General features: G+C 44.7%; 1 protein-coding gene across 1 annotated transcript in view; it reads right to left on the bottom strand.

The window, feature by feature from the left end:
* acsl3a (acyl-CoA synthetase long chain family member 3a) overlaps positions 1-21510 on the bottom strand; it is a 58934-nt gene extending 37424 nt beyond the window's left edge. The window contains exons 1-3 of the mRNA XM_054742951.2: positions 21410-21510; positions 14777-15251; positions 9830-10007 (exon numbers count right to left, since the gene is read on the bottom strand). Coding sequence (XP_054598926.2) covers positions 9830-10007; positions 14777-15151 — 553 coding nt within the window. The 5' untranslated portion in view covers positions 15152-15251; positions 21410-21510. The remainder of the gene's footprint in view (positions 1-9829; positions 10008-14776; positions 15252-21409) is intronic.
* Between the last annotated feature and the right edge of the window lie 544 nt (positions 21511-22054).

Here is a 22054-nt window from a genome sequence, read left to right as displayed (position 1 = left end):
GAGTAATCGTTTGCCACATTTGTTATTATGAATAAAACAAAGCAATCATGATTTTTTTTTACAAAACAGAGAAGCTCTAAAGCAAATTGTGCCTTTTAATAGGGATAATTGTGCTATGGCTGCAGATAACAGTACTTTATAATGCGGAGGGAAAAAAATCACAGAAAACTGATCAATTTTAGCGTAAATGGCAGGAGGTTTATGATAAAGTTGATGTAGTGATATTCAGTAGCACTGGAATCCTAAAAAAATCTTCAATTCTTTACTTTTTTAACATACCGTACCATACCGCAACATAACACAACACATAACACCACACCACGCCACTGCAACACAACACAACACGCCACATCATACCGCAACACAACGCACCACACCACAGCACTGCAACACAATGCAATGCAATGCAACGCACCACACCGTACCGCAACGCACCACACCACACCACACCATGCCATACCACGCCACTGCAACACAACACAACACACCACATCATACCGCAACAACACAACACACCACATCATACCGCAACACAACGCACCACACCACAGCACTGCAACACAATGCAATGCAATGCAACGCACCACACCGTACCGCAACGCACCACACCACACCACGCCACACCACGCCACTGCAACACAACACAACACAACACACCACATCATACCGCAACACAACACAACACACCACATCATACCGCAACACAACGCACCACACCACAGCACTGCAACACAACACAACAGAACACAACACAACACAACGCAACACAGCACAACACTGCAACACAACACAACACAATACCGCAATGCACTACACCACACCACACCACTGCAACACTGCACAACACAACACAACACCCAACACGATATCGCAATGCAACGCACTACACCACACCACACCACTGCAACACAACACAACACACCATACCGCAATGCAGCGCACCATACCACACCACACCACCGCAACACAACACAACACAACACACCATAACTTAACATACCACACCATAAGTCTCAGATCCGGTGCAGATTTCGGGGCAGGGTGGGTCACTGGCTCCAGTGACTCCAGAGTGCGTTGCTGAGCCCTGGGCCCTCATTTATCAAGCATACTTACGAACAGATATGTGCGTATTTTGTACGTAGGACCAATTTTACGCATTGTGTGGTATTCTCCATTTTGTACTTGTGCATAGAAATGTTCCTAAATATAAGAATAGCTCTGACCATGCATACAAACAGCACCTAATGGTAGAACGAGGGAATCGCAGTGCTGAAGTTCTCAGTTGTCCACATGTTCCTCATCCATAAAGTATTTTACCCCATAAATAATTATGCCGGTGGAAAAATAGCTTTTTCACGTAATTGGTGCTAAAAGCAATAAAAGACACACGTGACCGACAGGAATCTGACAATATATGATGGCTGGTCAGTGTTTGGAGGATTTGGCAGAGCGAACACTCCGGAGGGAATGCCTGCTCCGTGAATGCACTGATCGCCCAGAAGGAGCTATGCTGTGATTTGGGACCCTTTGTGGAGCGACAGATAAACCACACAAATCTGATTCCACTTCATATTTTGTTTATTTCTATTTGTATTTAAACTTTTATTTAACCAGATGAGTCGATTGAGAACTCATTCTCATTTACAACGACGATCTGGCCAACAGACACATAATTAGCTTTACATTAAAAAAAGCAGGTAAGATAAAACATATAAGATCAAAATAAGATTAAACTATTAGACGTAAAGACTAAGGACTGTTCTCATATATAACGTACACGCAATCAAAACTGACCTAAAACAATCTTTAAGTACTCACAAGCAGGCACATTGATCAGAAACTATTTGTTGCATAAAGCATAGCAATTTTACAGCATGAGAATCCTCCGGAACCTCCTCTGCTGCCCAGTCATACGTGACACGTTGTCAAGGTAACCAGATTGAATGACAGCTGCACTTTCAGAGAACATTTCCAAAAAAAATAACTCCAAACACAACAACTCCTTAAATGTAAAATGAAAATGACAACCCGTTACTCTATGATAAACAGCCTGTATTTGTATAGCACCTTCTTAGGTTTCTACAATCCCCCAAGGTGCTTCACAACACAGCCATCCACTTATTCACACACACATTCACATGCTGGTAAGGATGAGGTACGATTTAGCCACAGCATAAATTGCATCTATTGCATCATAGGGCCACGCACTGTGTTAATCCCATTTCCACTTCAGCTGTTTAGGTTTAACAATCGTTCCTAACCTGTCAGTGGACCCGAGCTAACACTATACGATACCATACCATACCATCATATCACACCGCACCGCACCACACCACACCACACCCTACCGTACCACACCACACCATACCCTATGCTACCCTACCACACCACACCATACCCTATTCTACCCTACCACACCACACCATACCCTATTCTACCCTACCACACCACACCATACCCTATTCTACCCTACCACACCACACCATACCCTATTCTACCCTACCACACCACACCATACCCTATTCTACCATTGCACACCACACCACACCATACCCTATTCTACCCTACCACACCATACCCTATTCTATCCTACCACACCACACCACACCATACCCTACCCTATTCTACCCTACCCTACCACACCACACCACACCATACCCTATTCTACCCTACCACACCACACCATACCCTATTCTACCCTACCACACCACACCATACCCTATTCTACCATTGCACACCACACCACACCATACCCTATTCTACCCTACCACACCATACCCTATTCTATCCTACCACACCACACCACACCATACCCTACCCTATTCTACCCTACCCTACCACACCACACCACACCATACACTATTCTACCCTACCACACCACATCATACCCTATTCTACCCTGCCCTACCACACCACATCATACCCTATTCTACCCTGCCCTACCACACCACATCATACCCTATTCTACCCTACCCTACCCTACCACACCACACAATACCCTGCTCTACCCTACCCTACCCTACCATACCACATCATACCCTATTCTACCCTACCACACCACACCATACCAAATTCTACCCTACCCTACCCTACCGTACCACACCACACAACGCCATATCTTATTCTACCTTATTGTACCCTACCCTACCCTACCCTACCACACCACACCCTACCAAATACTACCCTACCCTATCGTACCCTACCACACCACACAGCGCCATACCTTATTCTACTCTACCCTACCCTACCCTACCACACCACACCACACCACACCATACCATACCATACCATACCATATTCTACCCTACTCTACCCTACCACACCCCACCATACCATACCATACCATATTCTACCCTATTCTGCTCTACTCTACCCTACCCTACCACACCACACCATACCATATTCTACCCTACCACACCACACCATGTCTTATTCTACCTTGTTGTACTCTACTCTACCCTACCACACCACACCACACCACACCATACCCTACCCTATTCTACCCTGCCACACCACATCATACCCTATTCTACCCTGCCCTACCACACCACATCATACCCTATTCTACCCTGCCCTACCACACCACATCATACCCTATTCTACCCTACCCTACCCTACCACACCACACAATACCCTGCTCTACCCTACCCTACCCTACCACACCCTACAACACCATATATTATTCTACCCTATTTTACTCTACTCTACCCTACCCTGCTCTTCCACACCACATCATACTCTATTCTACCCTACCACACCAAACCACACCATACCAAATTCTTTCCTATCCTACCCTATCACACCACACAACGCCATATCTTATTCTACCTTATTGTACCCTACCCTACCCTACCCTACCACAACTCACCATACCAAATTCTACCCTACCCTACCCTACCACACCACACAATGCCATACCGTATTCTACTCTACCCTACCCTACCACACCACACCATACCATACCATACCATACCATATTCTACCCTATTCTACTCTGCTCTACCCTACCCTACCACACCACACCACACCATACCATACCATATCATATTCTACCCTAGCCTACTATACCACACAATGCCATACCTTATTCTACTCTACCCTACCCTACCACACCCTACAACACCACATCTTATTCTACCCTATTCTACTCTACTCTACCCTACCCTACCCTTCAACACCACATCATACCCTATTCTACCCTACCACACCACACCATACAAAATTCTACCCTACCCTACTGTACCACACCACACAACGCCATATCTTATTTTACCTTATTGTACCCTACCCTACCCTACCCTACCACACCACATCATACCCTATTCTACCCTACCCTACCCTACCACACCACACAATACCCTGCTCTACCCTACCCTACCCTACCATACCACATCATACGCTATTCTACCCTACCACACCACACCATACCAAATTCTACCCTACCCTACCCTACCGTACCACACCACACAACGCCATATCTTATTCTACCTTATTGTACCCTACCCTACCCTACCCTACCACACCACACCCTACCAAATACTACCCTACCCTATCGTACCCTACCACACCACACAGCGCCATACCTTATTCTACTCTACCCTACCCTACCACACCACACCACACCACACCATACCATACCATATTCTACCCTACTCTACCCTACCACACCCCACCATACCATACCATACCATATTCTACCCTATTCTATTCTACTCTACCCTACCCTAGCACACAACACCATACCATATTCTACCCTGCCACACCACACCATGTCTTATTCTACCTTGTTGTACTCTACTCTACCCTACCCTACCACACCACACCACACCACACCATACCATACCCTACCCTATTCTACCCTGCCACACCACATCATACCCTATTCTACCCTGCCCTACCACACCACATCATACCCTATTCTACCCTGCCCTACCACACCACATCCTACCCTATTCTACCCTACCCTACCCTACCACACCACACAATACCCTGCTCTACCCTACCCTACCCTACCACACCCTACAACACCATATCTTATTCTACCCTATTCTACTCTACCCTACCCTGCTCTTCCACACCACATCATACTCTATTCTACCCTACCACACCAAACCACACCATACCAAATTCTACCCTACCCTACCCTATCACACCACACAACGCCATATCTTATTCTACCTTATTGTACCCTACCCTACCCTACCCTACCACAACTCACCATACCAAATTCTACCCTACCCTACCCTACCACACCACACAACTCCATACCGTATTCTACTCTACCCTACCCTACCACACCACACCATACCATACCATACCATACCATATTCTACCCTATTCTACTCTACTCTACCCTACCCTACCACACCACACCACACCACACCACACCATACCATACCATATCATATTCTACCCTAGCCTACTATACCACACAACGCCATACCTTATTCTACTCTACCCTACCCTACCACACCCTACAACACCATATCTTATTCTACCCTATTCTACTCTACTCTACCCTACCCTACCCTTCCACACCACATCATACCCTATTCTACCCTACCACACCACACCATACCAATTCTACCCTACCCTACTGTACCACACCACACAACGCCATATCTTATTTTACCTTATTGTACCCTACCCTACCCTACCCTACCCTACCCTACCACACCACACAACGCCATATCTTATTCTACCTTATTGTACCCTACCCTACCCTACCACACCACACCACACAACACCACACCACACCATGTCTTATTCTACCTTATTGTACTCTACTCTACCCTATCCTACCACACCACACCATACCATATTCTACCCTACCCTACCCTACCCTAATACACCACACAATGCCATACCTTATTCTACTCTACCCTACCCTACCACACCACACCACACCATACCTTATTCAACTCTACCCAACCCTACCCCACCCTACCCTACCACATCATACCTTATTCTACCCTATTCTACTCTACCCTACCACACCACACCGTACCCTATTCTACCCTACCCTACCCTACCACACCACACCATACCATATTCTACCCTACCCTACCCTACTACACCACACAATGCCATACCTTATTCTACTCTACCCTACCCTACCCTACCACACCACACCATACCTTATTCAACTCTACCCAACCCTACCCCACCCTACCCTACCCTACCACACCCTACCACATCATACCTTATTCTACCCTATTCTACTCTACCCAACCCTACCCTACCCTACCACACCACACCGTACCCTATTCTAACCAACCCTACCCTACAACACAAGTTTTGTTTCTAAAGCACTTTTAAAAATACAGCATGACAGGTGAACAAAGTGCAGTCAAGAAGAGAGGCAAACAAAAAATGCTAGGTACAGATACAAACACTGCACCAGAAAGAGAAACTCAAGATCATACCACAACATCAATAAAAATAGAGGGGGGCATTCAACAGCATAGAAAATGCAGACTGTAATAGAAAAGACCAAACCGCCTAAAACAGAGGTGAGGAATAAATATCATATGTTTATAGAAATGATTTGTTTTTGCTGCAGTTGTGAAAATAAATAATAATATCCAGCAATCAGAACTCATAAACTTCATTCAAGTTTTTTTATAAAGCGCCAAACCACGACAAGATTCGTCTCAAGGATCTTCACATAATAAACATTCCAAAACAGGTCAGATCATTAAGCCAATCAGAAAAAGTTTCCTATATAAGGAACCCAGCGAACTGCATCAAGTAATCCTTAGCAATCCTCATACTAAGCAAGCATTTGGCAAAAGTGGAGAGGAAAACTATCTTTTAACAGGAAGAAACCTCCAGAGGATCCTGGCTCAGTATAAGCAGCCATCCACCACGACTCACTGGGGATCGAGAAGACAGAGCAGACACACGCATACACCAACATCAGGTCAGGTGACTGAAACCGTGTGTGATTTCCTGTCTAACCCTATGATAATTGCAGAAATTGATGCATCCCAGAAGTGGAACATGGAAAAAAAGAGCCCGATCCTAACTTTAGCAGAGCGGCGTGCCGCTTCTGGGCCGCGCCTGGAAATTACAGCATTGCTGCTGGTTTGAAACACTCCATAGACTATAATGGATTCTATTTGAAGCTGTTACATTCTGCTGCAGCTCCGTGCCAGTGATGCTTCAGTGTGAAACGGGGTAAGAAGGCGCTCTACAAATACAGGCCATTTACAAATGTAGGATAAACATCCACACAGATGGAGACTGAGTTCACTCAGGACAACAGGATACCTCCGTCAACTCTCTCACCCTTCTTTTGACGACATCACCCCCACTAGCCTTGTTCTCATTCCTCCCCTCTGTTTCTTTTTCCAAATTTGATTCCCTACAACCCCCACCGGCTACAACCCCTGGCTTCTCCACTGTCCCAGTGTTTGTGTTCGTGAGGGAGACTGATGCTTCAGATAGCAGCTCATGCCCCCATATTTTAACACCAGACAGTTTAATGGGGCCCAAACCACATAAACATGGGCAGAGTGAAAGTTACTTCACGGGCAAACAAAACTATTTAATGATGTGCTGTTGACATGGAACATATTAAAGAGTAAATCAGCAGCAAAAAGCTCAGGGCAGAAGTCTGCTGCTGTTGTATCTGATCACGCCATGATGTAGCATCACCGCCCTCAGAAATGGAGGACCAGATGTGAAAGAGACAGTTTGAAGAAGGAGAAATGGGCCATTTGTGCAACAGAGGGACAGACTGACCTTTTTCTGCCTCAGCTGGGCCGTGCTAACGTGCACACAAGCACGCCAGAGCACAAAGACAAGAATGGTCACAAATTAGATAATTTTGGGAGTGGTCACAGGGAAAAACCAGATGGAAGAAAACAAAGCAAGAAAGTAACTTTTGAAACTGCAGAATAAAGCACAAAACTTTAGTAATTGTTTGTTGTATGTTGACTGAATGCATTAACCCTTTATAGGGCCAGCATCTATATTTAGACACTTCCACTCACATCCTAAATGATGTCGGTGTGTCTTTTCACAGACTCATGGAATCATGGGATTTCACCCAACCAATCATCAGAAATTAAGCTAGTTTGCGTCATGGCGCTGTTTGACCACTCAGTGTGGGGCTATGATGCACCAAATGTTGGTGTGTCTGCAGAACCAGAAAACAGCTCGGGCTCCTCTCGTGTTCACGGTCACAGTGACAGTGTGTAGTATCCCTGGCCATAGAGGGCAGTACATCCCTAAATGATTGCAAGCAAGCATTACTTTTGTGTTCAAGTAAGACCTTACCAATGGATGGCCATTAGGGTCAAAAACCCCTGGGAACACAACCTTCGGCAAAATAACAAGAACATCAGATTCTCTTTCATCACTGGTAACAAGTGAAGAGGTAAATGTGTAAAACAACAATGATTATTTACGGTGAAAGTTTTGTGAGCATTTGTCACAAATCAGTCAATGCATTTTGTCCTCACGGGCTTCCATAGAAGGGAACAGCATTCAATATGGCGTCGCCCAGAGACTTAGACCCGCCCCCTTGTATTTTAGAACAGATTTTTATGGTTATGAAACCGCCAATATTTTTCATCAACTGGGAATCTTTTAATCGATTTACAACAACTTTTCACGGATATTTCCAGCGGTTAATGGTAAAAACTACACATTGTCACTTTAAGGTTGCTAAACAAGGATATATGTGTTGTAAATGTTAAACTCAATGAAGTTGGTAAAATCACTGCATGAAAATCAAAGTTGCTATATTTGAATATATTAAATACATTATGTTTATATTTAGATAAAATCTATTGTTTTAACATAATATTCATAATTATGTTAACAGTGATAATAATGACCACAATATAATTTTTCTGTTTTAAACTAAGATTTCTATGAAGAACAGAGGCGAACAATTATTGTGCCAGCCAGCCTTGACCTCAGTGATGATGAAGAGGAAGAGGAAAATGACAGACGCAGATTCTCAAATATTCTAATATTCTAAATTTAATCAGAAATTTTATCGATTGTTGAATAACTTTCAAACATGTTCTACAGTAATCTATTTTTATAGAAATATGCTACATTGTTTAATAATTGTGATATGTTCTGTATAATGTTCTACAATTAGCTAGATTATTCTAAAGTGTCTTATAACTATCTATATTATTCAAATATACTGTTTATTTAATCTGTTCAAGTGTTTTATTTTGGGATTTCTTTTACCAGAACAGCCCTAGCGTCCATATTTGTAAAACCAGAAGAATACTTTAGTTATATACCACAATAACACCCTGGGGTTGACATTTTCATTTTAAACTACTTCAATGTGCCCTATAAAGGGTTAAAGATGTGAAAATCTCAGAATCTTACAGAATGTTTCCTGTAAATCATTCTCAGATATTCTGAATGAAACACCCAAATGGAGCTTTTGTGGATTTGTTAAAAGCCTGAGCTTTTAAATATGTAGAATTCTGCTTTTTATTCATTTTATTTTATCTTTCACCACCATGGAGGGTTTTTCAGTAGAAACGCCTTGTTTAAGGTCAAAGGTCAGATGTTCTCCTTCAGGATGTTCTGTTAGAGAGCAGTCATTGTTCCATCAGTTACAGCTTGTGATCCAGGTTCTGAGGCAACAGAGCATCCCCAGACCATCACACTACCACCACCATGTCTGACTGTTGCTATGGTGATGAATTAGGGTTAGGCATGAGGACATGAAGATACAAATGTGTTTATTATGGGATCCCAGTTTCTTTATAAGCTCTAAAATGAAAGTGTCAGGCATGTGACCTGAAATCTTAGGCTAGTTTAACATTTACCGCCATTACTCACGACTTACGTGGGAAGTTGAACATGAAGCAGGCCTGAGCAGCTATTAACCACTCTGCTCGTGTCTCACAGAAGATGGCGATGTTGGTTTTGGGCCGTTGACCCAGTGAAGTCAGACCGCAGCCCAGCTTAGTTGCTGCCGTGATGGTTTCCTTATAAGAGAGCCAGCGGTACTTACCCAGAATCACCTGTAAGAAGAGGGAGGAGTTGCAGATCATCTGAGCCCAACTAAATCTGTTGTTGCATCGGGAAGAACATTTCAATAATGATATTTCTGATGAATCAAACATTTGTCTGTGACCAGAGCTTGCAGCATTTATTACTGCAACCAAAACCCATTTTCTACTTTTTTCTCTGATGTTTTGTGCCGGATGATAATGCGACTCTCTGCACACTTGTGTCTGGTATGATGTGAAGCTGCCCTAAATCCATAATATGATGGTAATAAATATGAAATACAGTTTGACTTTTCATTTTTCATGAGCTTTTATTTTACGAAAGAAAGTAGCTTATTTCCTCTAACAGAAACCTTTTCTCAGATAAACTAAAAATTAACTAAAAAAACATTTGAAATAGTTTAGATTCAGTAGTTTTACAAGTGAAACTGGAAAAATGAGAACGTGGTTCGTTATGGTCCATAAAAGTCCATTTATGTCAGTAGACTGAGAGACCATGTAAAGGCTCAGGAAGCCCTTGCAGGTGTTTCTAGATTCATTAACTGATTAGAGTTTGACACTTTGAGTCTAGAATATTGAATCTTTTCACAATATTTTAATTGTCGTAGATTCCGAATTTGGGGTTTTCAGCAGCTGTAAGCCGTACTCGTCTTCGTCTTCGTCTTCGTCTTCCTCCGCTTATCCGGGTCCGGGTCGCGGGGGCAGCATCCCAACTAGGGAGCTCCAGGCCGTCCTCTCCCCGGCCTTGTCCACCAGCTCCTCCGGCAGGACCCCAAGGCGTTCCCGGACCAGATTGGAGATGTAACCTCTCCAACGTGTCCTGGGTCGACCCGGGGGCCTCCTGCCGGCAGGACATGCCCGAAACACCTCCCCGGGGAGGCGTCCAGGAGGCATCCTGACCAGATGCCCAAACCACCTCAACTGGCTCCTTTCGATCCGGAGGAGCAGCGGTTCTACTCCGAGTCCCTCCCGAATGTCCGAGCTCCTCACCCTATCTCTAAGGCTGAGCCCGGCCACCCTATGGAGGAAACTCATTTTGGCCGCTTGTATCCGCAATCTCGTTCTTTCGGTCATTACCCAAAGCTCATGACCATAGATGAGGATTGGGACGTAGATCAACCGGTAAATCGAGAGCCTGGCTTTCTGGCTCAGCTCCCTCTTCACCACGACAGATCGGCTCAGCGTCCGCATCACTGCAGACGCCGAACCAATCCGCCTGTCGATCTCCCGATCCCTCTTACCCTCACTCGTGAACAAGACCCCGAGATACTTAAACTCCTCCACTTGAGGTAGGACCTCTCCCCCGACCCGGAGGTGGCAAGCCACCCTTTTCCGGTCGAGAACCATGGTCTCAGATTTGGAGGTGCTGATCCTCATCCCAGCCGCTTCACATTCGGCCACGAACCTACCCAGCAAGAGCTGAAGGTCAGAGCTGGATGAAGCTAGGAGGACCACATCATCCGCAAAAAGCAGAGACGAGATTCTCCTGCCACCAAACTCGACACACTCCACACCACGGCTGCGTCTAGAAATTCTGTCCATAAAGGTAATGAACAGAACCAGTGACAAAGGGCAGCCCTGGCGGAGTCCAACCCTCACTGGGAACAGGTCCGACTTACTACCGGCTATGCGGACCAAACTCACGCTCCTCTGGTAAAGGGACTGAATGGCCCTTAACAGAAAGCCACCCACCCCATACTCCTGGAGCGTCCCCCACAGGGTGCCCCTGGGGACACGGTCATAGGCCTTCTCCAAATCCACAAAGCACATGTGGATTGGTTGGGCAAACTCCCATGCCCCCTCCATCACCCTTGCAAGGGTATAGAGCTGGTCCACAGTTCCACGGCCAGGACGAAAACCACATTGCTCCTCCTCAATCTGAGATTCAACTATCGATCGGACCCTCCTCTGCAGTACCTTGGAGTAGACCTTTCCAGGGAGGCTGAGGAGTGTGATCCCCCTATAGTTGGAACACACCCTCAGGTCACCCTTCTTAAAGATGGGGACCACCACCCCGGTCTGCCACTCCCTAGGAACTGCCCCTGATGACCACGCAATGTTGTAGAGACGTGTCAACCATGACAGCCCTACAACATCCATAGCCTTGAGATACCCAGGACGAACCTCATCCGCCCCCGGGGCTCCGCCGCTGTGTAGTTGTTTGACTACCTCAGCAACTTCTGCCCCCGAGATCGGACAGTCCATCCCCAGGCCTCCCAGCTCTGGTTCCTCCTCGGAATGCGCATTGGTGGGATTGAGGAGCTCCTCAAAGTATTCCTTCCACCGTCCGACTATAGCCTCAGTTGACGTCAGCAGCTCCCCATCCCCACTGTAAACAGTGTGAGCGAGTTGCTGCCTTCCTCTCCTGAGGCGCCGGACAGTTTGCCAGAACCTCTTTGGAGCCGATCGATAGTCTTTCTCCATGGCCTCACCAAACTCCTCCCACGCCCGAGATTTTGCCTCGGCAACTGCCACTGCTGCACCCCGCTTGGCTATCCGGTACCTGTCTGCTGCATCCGGAGACCCACAGACCAGCCACGCCCTGTAGGCCTCCTTCTTCAGCCTGACGGCTCCCCGAACCTCTGGTGTCCACCAGCGGGTACGGGGGTTGCCACCACGACTGGCACCGGCCACCTTACGACCACAGCTAGCAACAGCCGCCTCGACAATCGCAGAGTGGAACAAGGCCCACTCGGACTCAATGTCCCCCACTGCTCTCGGGACGTGGTCAAAGCTCTGCCGGAGGTGGGAGTTGAAGACCGTCTTGACAGGTTCTTCTGCCAGGCGTTCCCAGCAGACCCTCACTATGCGTTTGGGTCTGCCAGGTCTACGCGGCATGTTCCCTTGCCATCTGATCCAACTCACCACCAGGTGGTGATCAGTTGACAGCTCCGCCCCTCTCTTCACTCGGGTGTCCAAAACATACGGCCGCAGGTCAGATGATACGACTACAAAATCTATCATCGACCTGTGACCTAGGCTGCACTGGTACCAAGTGTACCGGTGGGCATCCTTATGTTCGTAAGCCGTACTCATCAAAGTTATAACAAATAAAGGCTGAAACATTTGGCTTTGTATGGGATGAGTCTCATAGATCCGGTTCTCTTATTAAGTTGAATAAAAAATCTAATTAAGACAAATTTCCCTCTATTTCAAATGTGAAAGACGTTTTCACACATTTTATTCTATCAGCTCCACTTTCATGAATCTGCTCAGATTTTACTTCCTGTTGGAAACATGGAGTTTTATCTGATCTGGCTTATCTTCTCTTTGTGTTATTGTTTTACAATGTGGATTAAGTGGAACGTTTATAAAAAAACTAAATTACCCACAATGCCTTGGGGTAACCTTGTTTAAACTGTTCTAGGGGATATATTTATCACAGATGCTCAGGACAGTTTGTCTCATCTCACATTCAGAAGTCAGGGAGACACTAACAGAACAATTGCCCTCCTGCCTTTCTCACGTCGTCATCATCATCATCATCATCTGAATGAGAAGAAGAACCCAGACCCAGAGGCTAATTACTCAAACACCCCCCCCCCCCCCCCACTGTGAAACGCAGCAACCTCCTGCAGAGTTTTAGTGAAGTTAGACTGACCCCCAGTGGTGTACCAATGCCATAGCAGCCCGTCAACCTGAGAACACATTGACTAATTAGTAAACAGGTTCTGTTTTCTACCTGCTGTAACAACCAGGGTCTAAACTAAGCTGTGTAATCTCGTAACAGTGAGTGTTTTAGCAGTGAGGTTTAAATGGATTAGCAGTATCAGGCTGGTGGGATTAGTGTGGTAATTCAGAGAGAATGACGACGGTATGTCAAAGCTGGCAAAACATCTAGAGGTGTGTGTGTGTGTGTGTGTGTGTGTGTGTGTGTGTGTGTGTGTGTGTGTGTACTCCATAACACACAAAGCACTGCTTGTTCTACAGGAACTCTTTAGATAAACAACACATAGAAGACTAAACAGAACGTGGGGCTTTACTGGGATCGTAGCTTAAATTAGCCTTCAGACGCACAAATGAACTGCTTCAGAGTTGTTTTATGTAAATTGATTTAATCCTGCAAATCAGCTTCTCCTAATGCACCTTTTATGTTTATACTGTTGCTCTTTGTCCCTGGCAGCTTGTCCGCTGTTCCTTTAATTGGGGCCTGTTTTCATTCTTCTGACAGCGTCTTCTAATTTACTCCATGTTCATCTTTGTGTTTGTGCCTCCTCTCACCAAGAAAACAGTTATCTGAGAGGAACTTTTCACTCTTTCCTTTATCGTTGGCAAAATTATGATCGAGTCTCAATCCTTACCTTTGAATGGTGCGTGCTACCATTTTACCTGACTCAGTCTTAGTGTTTCATTCAGAAATGATCTGACGAACCACTAGATGGATTTTTTAAATCAATCGATTAGCTTTTGGAGTCCAGCGAATTAAAGATGGCCACCACAGCCAAACGACCACACACAGATAAATGGTTGTAGCTTGGTCAGATTTACAGGTATTGAGCTAAAATCTGGCATGGCGGTAGCTGAGCGTCCTTCACTACCCACTGTGTAAGCTTTAGCTGCGCCATCAGCTAACCCTATTTGTCTCTGCTTTTATCAAAATATCTCACAGACTGCTTCATGATTACTTCATCTGAATCATTAGTTGATGGTAGCTGAGAGTGGAGGGCATAACATGAGCTGGTTGGTAATGGACCACACAGCAACAAGGTTTCATCAAATACATCAACACTGAAGGACATGGTAGAGATTCCATTAAGGAATATGCCAGCATGTGTTCTCACCTTCCTGAACACCTTCCCATTACTCTGACGCTCGTCTTCCTCACTGATCACCTCCCTTGTACCCAGACAGTCCCTGTGGGGGAACCTTAGGGTGGCGTGCTCGAGCATCTTATCGAGGGTGTCCACTCCCGGGTGGAGTGAAGTAATAAGCCTCTTGGTGGTGCTGGTGGCTCTGTAGGGTCCCTCTGGACATCCCAGGACTGAGAAAGCCTTGGCTCTCTTGGCTCGCTCCTGCTCTGAGCCGTAAAATTCCCTGTGTGATGTGGTGACCCAGCTGAGGAGACAGGAGGGCAGGAAGGTAACTGCGGTATAGATCCACACCATCAGGTAGAAAAGGAGCACCAGTACGGGGTTCGGGTTCTCTTTCAGCTTCATTCTGCTGTAGGGGTGTTGTGCAGCGATGAGGTATGGAAGAAGATGGTGGAGCTCTTGCTGCTTTGAAGGGACTGAAGTCCTCTGGAACAATATCCACTTCCTACAAAAGGAAGAAAGCTAAAATTTGAGAAAACAATAACTTCTGGGTTCAAACTTGTGATTAAAACAGTCTGAGGGATATCCTGGTAAATCCATTCAGAATCAGCCCTGCACAGCTGCAACAGACAGCTGCAGAGGAACCTTTCTGGTGATGAAAACAGGTTTATTACGTCAGCATGACCCCCCACCCCCAGATATGTTCTCTATCAGAGAATCCAGTCAGTCACCCTATGCTTCTGTTGTTGTCAAAAACTTTCTCTCCATCTCGGAACCACTTACAAACACATTCTTATTAGAAATGCACGAAAAGATACGATTGGGTTTCCACTGGGAATGTGTTAGACAAAAGACATGGGCCCTTTGTGTCCAGTGGCCAGAGGTGAAAAGAGTACTAAAATGTCCTACTTAAGTATGAGTACCAATACTTTGATGATATTTTTTACTCAAGTACAAGTAAAAGTACTTGCCTAATATTTGACTCAAGTAAATGTAAAAAGCATCATAAATAAAATGTACTCAAAGTAAAAGTTACCTATTTTTGTCAGTGTATGGCTACATCTAAGTGTCATGGTCTGCGTCTGCCCCTTCCTTCATGTGCCTCCTGGTGTTTCTCCATCCTCTCTAGGTGCTCCTTTTGTGTCCTAGCGCCCTCATGTGTCATGTCTGCGTCTTCCTCATGTGTCTTCTGGTTTTCCCCATTCGCCCCTAGATCTCCAGCCCTCTAGGTTTCTCAGGTCATTTCCTTTAGTTACAGCCTTTCATGATTTAGTGTGTTGTTTCCCCATCGGTGTTTGTTATTTTTCACCCACCTCCCTTTGAACTGTAGTTATGTTTCCTGCTCTTTTGTATTAGGTTTTATTCTTAGGTCAAGTTAGTTTCTCCCCTGATTAGTCATTGCCTTCACCTGGTCCTCCTCCCACACCCCACACACCTGCAGCTCATCTCCCTCTCGGCCTCCCTGTGTATTTAAGCCCTGTCTTGTCTCAGTGTCTGGTTGGTCCAATGTGTTTGTAATTCTGTCAGTCTCGTCTTGGATTACTAGTGTTCTTGGTCTTCTCGTGTCTCGAGTGTTTTTTGGATATCCAGATCGTTATCTGGACTTTTGGATTTTGGCTTCCAGCCTTTTGACTTTTTTGTTCTCCTTAAAATAAAGGATTTTTCCATAGACTGTACATACCTCTCTGCCTCGTGTCCTCCTGGGTATCTGCATATTTGGGTCCTAAACATCCTCGAAACGTGACACTAAGTAGTGCAAAATCACAATTCCAGCACGCACGCACGCACGCACGCACACACACACACACACACACACACACACACACACACACGACTGTCTCAGCTGTTATTTTCGTTAAGGAGTGTGCACGTACAGCATGTGCACCTCGTGCACGAGCCTACTATTGAAGCTGCCTACGCTTTTGGCCTGTGGGGGCATTCGCAGCATAAAAATTCAAAACTCCGTAAAGTCCCCATTAAAACCACACCTTGGGACTGTTTCAAGAACGTTTTATTTTGTAGTGTACAAACAGAAGCCCTGGCCGGATGAAAGAACAAATCCAATCAACTTCAGGGGCACAACTAGACTTTTCCTCTGGCTATTCTCAAAAAAAAAAAAGACTATTTTGACTTTTTATTGTTGAATTATTTGAACTCTTAATTTTCACTTAAACAAACCCTTTCTGTTGGTTTGTAATTTAACAGGTAGGCACGAACTGACTAGACCTGCCACTTGGAAACCAACATGATACATTAGAGTATTATTCACCATAAATATAATTTTTACCTTCAGAAACTTTAAGCAAGAAGAAGCCATTTTAAACTTGGAGTGAAGATGGGCAGCAACTATGGTCAGAGCCATCAGTTTTACATCTATTTCACCCTGAGTTAAACCATATCCATCAGATTATTTTTACTTGTTCCCAATTGGATAATATGTCACAACAGCAGGCAGACCCAGAGGGGGTGCGCATTCCATTATATTGGTGTCATCATGCCCTTGAGGCCACCAGAGTGATAAATAGACAGCTGTTGTACTGTGAAGCAGCTTTTTGGGGTCTTCAGGCAAACTCCTTGTCAAACTGCTGTAATGGAGCACTAACGTGCTCACTCTAAAGTCAGCCAACAAACTGTTTGAACAGCAAAGAGGATAATGTGTTTTGTCTAAATAGGTTTTAGGTCCGTTAGTGAATCAAGCACAAGCTGCACCAGGGGTGGACTGGGACCAGAATTTGGCCCTGGCATTTTTACGAATCGTCAGCCTCCCCATTGGGAGAGCGGTGGAGGTGTGTGTGTGTGTGGGGGGGGGGGGGGGGGGGGGGTTGCTGCCCGCGGACTCGTCTCTAGGCTGAATGTGAGGTCTAATATGGACTGGGACTGTTAAATTACAAGCAACTTTTTCATATTTTTAAATCATCTTCTTGTACCAGTGTGCACCTGTAGTTCCTGCAGGCTGATGGCAAAAAGAATAAATTGCAACTGATAAAAAGGAAGTTAATAAAATGACACAATCCTAGATAAATGAGCAAAAAACATTTTAATGAAACCAGACAAAATATGGCAGAGGTTCATCTTTATATGACGTCATGGCTGGATTGTTGGTGGGTTTGAGCTATCCAGTAAGATCCAAAAACACTCTTATGGAATGGAGCCAAGAAGGACCTTGCAGCAGGTAAAATTCTCCTTTTTAATTCAGGTTTCGCCAGGATTCAAAGCGGTTTAGCTAAGATTAACCAGGGATTATATGAATTAGACATTTTCTCCAGAAATGTGTTTCTAAAGTCTTTATGTTGATTGGGGCCGTTTGTCCTGTTTGGGTCCAGGTGAACAGAACCAGTGGGAGACATGGAGTTCAGAGCCTCCTTTGTTTCTAATGAATGAATGTTCATGCCGATTATTTGTGTAGAGTTGAGCTTCGATACGATCGCAGACCAGAACATGTGTAGCTGAAACTGGAATGGGAAGCTGAAGCTTACTCTTGTCATCCCAACTTTCCACGTAAGTATCAGGTGGACAGAGTGATGGTGGATCGTAACCTCTCAAAGAGAATATGAAGTTTTCCTATCTGCTATTTTCCAGACTGATAATTACAGCTGATAATCGGAGCTAACTAAACCAGCTTAAGAAGAAACATGTTCTAGACTTAGCTAATATAAAAGGTGAAAAAATCCAATGAATTTTAAATAAATATATAGCATAAAACAACATAAAATAACAGATAAGACACGTACTAGACATGATGTTTACATGACAGTTTGATCAGGCTAGCAGCATTTCTGTCCTACAGAACAGATCCGTAAAATCAGTGTGAGTAAATGGTAAATGGGCTGTATTTGCTATAACGCCTCCTGGAAGCCCCGAGGCGCTTTACAACACAGTCAGTCATTCACACACACCCTAGTGGTGGTGAGCTACAGTGTAGCCACAGCTGCCCTGGGGTGCACTGACAGAGGCGAGGCTGCCGTGCACAGGTCCCACCGGTCCCTCCGACCACCACCAGCAGGCAAGGCGGGTTAAGTGTCTTGCCCAAGGACACAACGGCAGTGACAGACTGAACGGGGCTCGAAACTCCAGCCTTCCAATCATGGGGCGAGCGCTTAACTCCTGTTCCACCGTCACACCGTCTTTATGTTCTGTGGGGTTCCTGCTCATGCTTACCTAGCATCCTGATCTATCTCCATTAAACTGCTTTGGAGTTTTCATGAAGTTAGTTCTTTCTTCACAAAGAGTCCAAGTGTTGTGCTTTTATTTACACACATAATAAAAACTTTTAGTTCAGGTTTTCCTTCCTTAAATGACTTCCTGTCACAAAGTTCTGTTCGTATTTACATAATATCCAACATTTGGCATTATTCTCAAAGTTTCAAATTAATGCTAAATATTAAAGTGCCACAAGCTAGCTTGTGCTGCAACTAATTAATGCAATTTAAAAATTTATTTTTTAGCAGGCTAGAGAGAACAGGCAGCGTGGAGCTTTTTGAGATTCCACCATGAAGAAAAATCCAACCTCCTGTTTGAACATCAGAACCTTCTGCTGCTCTTGACTCAATCTGAAATCTACTTTTCGCTCAGCAGCTGGTTTTCTGAAGCTTTTAGCTCTCGTTAGGTTCTTATAATGTTCACAATGTGAGAGACACACATATGTGGTTTCCATGGTGACCAATAAGCCACTGGCAGAAGCTTTAACAGTGAGTCAAACAAGATAGAACTGGAAACTTCCTAAATAATTTTTACAAAGGGACCTGCCTGCTGGCACAAGGTAGTAGTCCTGTGTTGTAGAGGCCCAAACTCACGATGACGGAGCGACGCGGTGACCACCCTAAAATCCTGTTATTGGGGTAACGTTGGAGCTATAGCCCCAAAATCATGACATACCACAGCCGAGTCAGTCGTTTTGATGTATCATTTGTGAGGGTGCATGCAGCTGCTTGAACCGCATTAATCTCCACGTATAATAATAACAATAATAATAATAGAGAGTTTGAATCATCTGCTGCACAACAATAAGGGTCCCTTATTTATTATATTACACTGGAGTTTAACACTAACAATTTAGTTATTTTCAGTTCAAACATACAATACTTAAAAAATGGAAGGACTGCGTACTCCGATAAGACCATTTATGAGCGAAACTTTACAATAACACAGAAATATGTTTGCTTTCATTGTTATAAAGCATCTTAATAATGTATTGAATGCTCTGTTGATTAGAAACACTTCAGTAGCCGTGTTTCTCAGTAGTTTAAGCTTTCTTTAACAAACATGTAAAAAGGCTCTATTTCCAGCTTTGGAAAATAAAATTAAGACATACAAACAAAAGCGGATAGAAACCGAGAGGAAATCCTCAAAATGTGAAATGTACCGATTGCAGCTGCTCAAGTCGTTGCAGCAAGCCGGAGCTTTTCAGGATTAATTGGCTAATGTGGTGGTGTGGTCTGGAGCAGTGGGCTGAGCTGGTGTGTGTGTGTGTGTGTGTGTGTGTGTGTGTGTGTGTGTGTGTGTGTGTGTGTGTGTGTGTGTGTAGGAATTGTTGCTTCCTGAAGAAGCTGAGCGTATGAAGTGTGTGCAGACTACACCGTGCTGACACCCGCTCAGCTGAGCTGGCTGAGGTCCTGCAGAAATTTCAACACGCTCTTTGTGGAGAAGATGATGCAGCAGCAGTCGGCCCCAGAGGTCAGACTGTTGTTTATGAGGAGAATAAGGGGATAAGTGTGTGTGTGTGTGTGTGTGTGTGTGTGTGTGTGTGTGTGTGTGTGTAGCTGCACAATTCTTCCTATTATGATGTAATCAGAAACTTGTAAAATAACTGAGGGGATTTCCTTAATTAAGGAGAATGCACTTATACCAGCTTTACCCGTGTGTGTGTGTGTGTGTGTGTGTGTGTGTGTGTGTGTGTGTGTGTGTGTGTGTGTGTGTGTGTGTGTGTGTGTGTGTGTGTGTGTGTGTACACAGTGATACATGCTTTCTCTGATGTAAGCCCTGTCTAAGCTTATGAGCTGTTTACAATGGAATGAGAAAAGGTCATGAATCATAAAACATTTACATATTTCCTTCTTGGAATATTCACAACGTCTTAGACGTGTTTTACACCATAATACAGACGTGTGATTTCTTCTGTGTCAGTGAGCTTTTTAATCACATCAGCCTTGAAAGATATGCTTCAGAATTAAGAATCTTTATTTATTTGACAACAAGTTCATTTAATTTATGTAAACGGATCATTGGAAGTTAAGAAAATTAGATTTTTGAGGACTAATTCGTTTAAAAACAATAAACTTGGTTGTTTTTATGGTTGTTTCCCCAAGGTGAGTTAAAATAAAGACTTCGAGACCTTTAAAATTACAGGTTGTGTAATTCAGATCACATGATCAGCTCAGCTGTGAGGCTCTGGTGTTCCAGCTGCAACAACACAAAGCTGACACACAACTTCCGGTTTGGAATTACAAATTAAAACACCTTTTCTGGATTTTAACTGGCTGCTGCATTTAAACTCTTGTACAATCATGCTTACCCAGAAAGCCACGGTCTGTCCTCCTTCTGGTCTCCATTTCAAAGGATATAAGTTTATGTGTGTTTCATCAACAACTATTTAATGTATAACCCTGAATCTTCTATTAACATTAAGTCACTACTGAGTCGTGCTCAACCATAAAAACGACTTACCGGTGAAGGTGGGTTGGTCTGTCCGGTGAACACCAGCGTCTCTGCCCGCTCTCTGGTTCTGTTCATCCACCGGATGATGCTGCGGCGCGCGGCGCGAGCCCGGAACCGCCACGCGCCTGCTGTTGTATAGAATAGGACGGGTCCCTGCTTCGTGATTGGACTTCCAGAGGTGGCGCGTGCTGGCGCGTGCAATGGGCAGTCTAGAGGTGATTGCTGGGGTTACTGGTGGTCACAAGGAGGCTGGAGACCGCGCGCGCCAGTTACGCACGCGCCTGAAGCTCCAGGGGCCCGAGGCTGAAAAGAGGTACAAGTAATCAGAATAATCATCATCAGTAAAACCAAAGCAAATAGGAACGAATATAAATAATCAGAACAGTGGAAATCTGAATTTCACTCAGAACATATTTTATTGGAGCTTTGTTTCATGATCTTTGGATGAGAGCTGCATCATGGAAAATACCTTAAACGTTCTGTCTGCATGAGAGAAAACAGCAGAGAAAACCGTGAAGGTGCTCCGTGGTTACTCAAGCGCATCACTGAACCCTGCACAAACAGAAAGGGTCTGATCACGATCTGTTGCATCGGCGTTTCGAACCTCTGTGAGAATGAAGTTTGGAAAAGTTTCCTCTGACATGTAATATGTGA

This window comes from Nothobranchius furzeri, chromosome 13 (genome assembly GCF_043380555.1).
Source record: "Nothobranchius furzeri strain GRZ-AD chromosome 13, NfurGRZ-RIMD1, whole genome shotgun sequence".
NCBI classification, from domain to species: Eukaryota; Metazoa; Chordata; class Actinopteri; order Cyprinodontiformes; family Nothobranchiidae; genus Nothobranchius; species Nothobranchius furzeri.
This window is presented reverse-complemented; position numbering and strand designations above follow the sequence as displayed.